This window comes from Carassius auratus, unplaced genomic scaffold, assembly GCF_003368295.1.
Source record: "Carassius auratus strain Wakin unplaced genomic scaffold, ASM336829v1 scaf_tig00043118, whole genome shotgun sequence".
Lineage (NCBI taxonomy): Eukaryota > Metazoa > Chordata > Actinopteri > Cypriniformes > Cyprinidae > Carassius > Carassius auratus.
The window spans coordinates 92,501-97,500 of NW_020526762.1; the positions used below are offsets into that span (position 1 = coordinate 92,501).

Below are 5,000 nucleotides of genomic sequence, written 5' to 3' on the forward strand. Positions count from 1 at the left end.
TTGGTATTCAATATCTTTGTACTCTGTACTGTATAAAGCACTATAGAGATAAAGGTGACATCTTTTGACTTGATCGGAAACAAATTTATGTCCTACTTGTGATATTGTTTTTAGATACGCAGCGATATTTAGTATTTTACAGTAACATGTATGTATAAAAGTGTTTTATAATAACTATTCCTCGCCTCCAGTTCACTCACGCGTTTGAAGATGAAACATTACATGGAGTGTGTTGCATTCTGGGAAACAGTGTCTCATGCAGTGTCTTGAGATGCACACATCAGACTTCATCAGACACAGAACATCCTCTTCCTCTTCACGGTGCACACGCAGCTCAGTTCATTCAGTTCATTTCCTACATGTACTTCAAATATAAAATATTATTTTGTCATGTATTTGATTTGATAGTCTACGTGATGACATCATAAAACGACGGCCTCTGATTGGTTCCTGCTCAGTAGTTTGCGCAGACTTGTTATTAATGTGTGTGTGTGTGTGTGTTCCTCAGGCATGACGTGTCAGGCGCGCAGCTCGTATGTGGCCAGCGAGATCAAGTGGGGCTACCGCTTCACCCCCGTCCTGATGCTGGAGGACGGTTTCTACGAGGTCGACTACAACAGCTTCCACGACATCTACGAGACCAACACTCCCAGCTGCAGCGCGCGAGAGCTGGCGGAGATGACGGCGCGCTCTCGTCTTCCTCTGACCTGGTCAGTGTCCAGCAGACTGAGCGCACAGGGCCTGAGGAGCGGCGAGGATGAGGAGCTGCTGGAGAGGAACGGAGACCTCGCCAACATGGAGAGCGAGTCCAAAGTGTAGGAGCACACACACATCTCTCCTCGCCTCTGCGCCGCCGGACGCTCAGCTGAGGTCAGAGGTCAGAGGTCAGCTCAGGAAAGCGCCCCGAGGCGGGACACGGACCCCATCTCACGCGCTTTTTCTCTTTTTCTCGCCCGGAAGGATGTGCGCGGGCGACTGCATGGTTCCCGAAACCAGTTTTTTTTCTTAAAGATAAGAAATGATATTTTCAGATTTTTAATTCAAAGATTAATTCCTATAAGTGTATATGATATAGATCTATTCTAGGGCATTTGCATTTGTATTTTTTGTATATATCTGCTGGGTTTGAGATGTGAGGTTGTTTGATACGACACAGAGTCGTGTATTTTGCCTTCTGGGATAGCGAGAGTCATATTTATCCACGCATGTACAGACGGTCCTGTAGTGGACTGACTGAGAGTTTGAGGACTGTAGGCCATACTAGAGCTGCTGCATGGGACTGTGTGTGTGTGTGTGTGTGTGTGTGTGTGCGCTCCAATAACCTTCCTCAGCCATGACCATTCTCTCCCTTTGCTCTTCCTTTAACTCATAATCATGATTGGATGAAGAAGTAGAAGTGCAGACGTCTGCGTGTGTCTCTGTGTTTCTGTTCGTTCAGTCGAACCGCAGCAGCAGACGTGACACACATCAGCGTTCAGTCGCACACGAGACCAAAGACCGAGCCTCATGTCACTAACGAACACCTCACGATTAACGATTACAGACACGTTAGATTTAACAGCAGTGAGAGCGAGGCTGTGAGCTCGTCGACAATCAGTTAACAGTGACATTCATGATCCTTCAGAATCACAAGATATTTACTGACCTGGTTGTGTAGTGTGAACAGAATCACGTCAAAGGATCTTTATTTATACAGTGCTTTTAACAATACAGATCGTGTTTAAGCAGCTTTACAGTATTAACTAGGAAATAATGCAGAAGGACGATAGCAAACACCTCATCATCATTTAGTTGAGCTCAGTTCAGTTTGATTAGTCTAAGTTCAATTAAGTCAAAGATATCACTGTAAATAAAGTGTCCCTAACTAATCAGCAAAGTCAGATTGTGTGGAGGACTTTAACTCTTTCCCTGCCAAACATGAATCACTTTCACAAAACTTTCATGGCCCCCAGAATATTTTGAATAAATATCTGAACGTGCAATATTTAGTCTTTAAGCAGAGAATGTCAACATAAAAGAACAACGCCTCTGCTTTTAAACTTTTTTATCAACACTTTAAAGTGAGCAAGTTTCATTAAACTAAAAAAAAAAACTATACTGAACAAAAAGCTGAGAAAATTTTATTTTTGTCAAAGACTATGTCTGGATCAGATTTATATCACTGATGAAAAAAAACACAGATGAAGTCATTAACACACCAAACTGAAGCACTTCTCTGATTGGGTCACTCTAGGCAGATAATTATCAGAAGATGTGTGAGAGCGCCTCCTGCTGTATAACAGTGAAAACACAGGGAACTACAGCTTCTCTCAAAGTTATGAACATGTTCTGTTAGGAATATTAATAGATCATTTGTTCAAAGTTATCTGGTCTTTCATGACATCCTCAAAACTGTTGCACTGGAATTTGATTCATTCATTATTCATGGGAAGTTTCTCCTATAATGGTTTAGTTGAATGTTCATCGAACTTGTTTTTAGTTTTTTATGTTTTTGTTTCAGAATGTTCAGAGAACTTTTAAAAGTAACAATTCCGTAATGTTTGCAAAGTGATATAATGAAACATTTTGAACATTTAAAAAGCATTAAGAAGTAACACTATCATAACTCTCTGGTAATCTCAGCCTAATGTTTTTAGACCATATTTTTAATAATCACATGACATCACATAACCTGACATAACATCACATCACGACATCACATGACATGACATCACATAACATCACAACATCACATGACATCACATCACATGACATGACATCACATGACATCACATCACATGACATCACATAATGTGACATAACATCACATCACGACATCACATGACATGACATCGCATAACATCACATCACATGACATCACATCACATCACATGACATCACATCACGACATGACATCATATCACATCACATCACAGTCTGTGGAAGCTCTGTCCCATTGCCACTTTTCAGCGTACTATTCAGAATTGGTTAAATGTGAGGTTGTTTTTGTTTTTTTGTCAAGTCAGATTTTTTTTTCTCACTATTGTACTTTTTTTGTTTTTGTTCAAATTCAGATAGTTTTCTCACAGTTGTGTACTTGTGTTGTCTTTTTTTTTTTTTTTTTAATTCAGATTTTTTTCTCACATTTTTCTCAAATCTTGGACTTGTTGTCTAAGAATTGTTAGTTTATACCTCACAATTCTGACCATTTCTTTGATAATTCGGCCCTTTTCTCTCAGATGAGCGGGTTGAGTCACTCTTGTTTAATTCTGTGGTGGACTGGAGCTTCCACAGCGGTTTCATCTGTACCTCGTCGGTCTGGAGGAGCTTCAGACAGAACCAGACGAGCTCTTTCAGAGAACGTGTCCTCCTGTAATCCTCAGTAAAGCCTGGAACATTCATTTGATGAAGTGCCCTTTAAAGTGCCCTGCTGATACGAAGCCATTCAGACACGTCTCGCGTCACACCAGATCCAGGACGGACGGCATTCCTTCATTTCTGTTGAGAAATATGAAATCAGGAATATGAACATGAACATTTAAATGTCTTCGGATCCTTCTCTAAAGCTTATTTCACAAGCCATAATATGGTACATTATACAGTGTTTATTCAGATTTAGTGCACATACAACAGCGATTCATTCTGATTTTCTTGTTGATTTAGATAATTACTCTGTGTCACAAGAAGCTCATCAATAAACCATATGTAAACATTTCTCTCGGAGTGGTTTGAGTTCTGTGTGAATGGTGTGTGATGTTACAGTGATGATGGTTAGCATGTTTAATTAACACACGCATGTTCACTGTCCCTGCAGGAGCCTTCTCACAATCTCCTGCCAAACTTCTCCAAAGTTATCAAATAATGCTCTTCCAGTAACATTAATAGAGCGTTCATTCAGTGTTATCTGCTCGTCAGTAATGTTCTCCAAACATTAGCGCAAAAACATTATTTATAAATATATATTCATATGTGTTTAATGTAACATTGCAGTTGGACTTCATCTAATGATATTAAATGTTAATTGTTTCAGAGAACATTCAAAAGTAACATTCTTTAGTTTGTGAAATGATACAATGTAACGTTCCCTCAGTGTTCACACAACTACAACATTTTTTAAACAACGGCTGTTTAAATGTTCAGAGAACACAGTGAAATAATGTTTTCATAACTTAATGTGAATGTTAACGAAAGGTTCTTATAATGTGTTTGTATCAGCTGTGCAGGTCTAACAATCATAATGATCATTAATCAGAGTTAAACTAACCCTGGCGTCTAAACAGAGATTAGTTCTCATAACTGAAATAGTGACTTGAGTAATGAGTTTTAATATTGCACTGAAACAGCAGCATGAGATCTCTCCTCCAGACAACATTTAGCATTTTACAGTATTATTTTGTATTCATTATGTAATCCAGCAGCAGCAGGAGTCTCAAACTTTGTTTTATTTTTTTATTAATTCACTGCCTAAAACACAAGATGTAAACCGAACACATTTTTAAAAATGGTTTAAGTATGCATGCGTGATTTTGGCATTGATGAGGGCATAACAGCAGACAGAAGACGTTTAATTGTTGCTGCATGGGGCAATTTATTAGTGTGTGATGTTGGTGGGATCGTGTCACACTTCTATAACATGAACTCAGTAGTGAGCCGAGAGCCAAGCGTGCGGCCGACAGGAAGAGGAACGCTGTTCAGGAAACACATCGGTGTGTTTGAGGAAGCGCTGTGGATCCACGGGAACGAGATGAGCATTTCATGAATAAGAAACCCATGCAAGATTAGAGCAACTTGAATGTGAGTGAATAATGATGAACTGTCCCTTTAAGAGTTTCATTTCTATGTTATTGGAATTTCTGTTAAAATCTAAAAACAAATAAAAACAGAATTGCTCAACATGGGTTCCATTTAATATTAATAATATTAATAAGAGTATAAAGTTTAAAAGAGGCTGGATGATTGATAACAACAGTGTGTGAATAACACATAGACAATTCTAGACTGTATAGAAGTCAGCTGCTGCC

At 39.1% G+C, this 5,000-nt stretch overlaps 1 protein-coding gene across 1 annotated transcript in view; it reads left to right on the forward strand.

Annotated features, from left to right (window-relative positions):
* LOC113086321 (G protein-activated inward rectifier potassium channel 2-like) overlaps nucleotides 1–1,593 on the forward strand; it is a 29,760-nt gene extending 28,167 nt beyond the window's left edge. Inside the window, exon 3 of the mRNA XM_026255406.1 lies at nucleotides 509–1,593. Within this exon, the coding sequence (XP_026111191.1) occupies nucleotides 509–819 (311 nt within the window). The 3' untranslated portion in view covers nucleotides 820–1,593. The remainder of the gene's footprint in view (nucleotides 1–508) is intronic.
* Nucleotides 1,594–5,000: the final 3,407 nt, after the last annotated feature.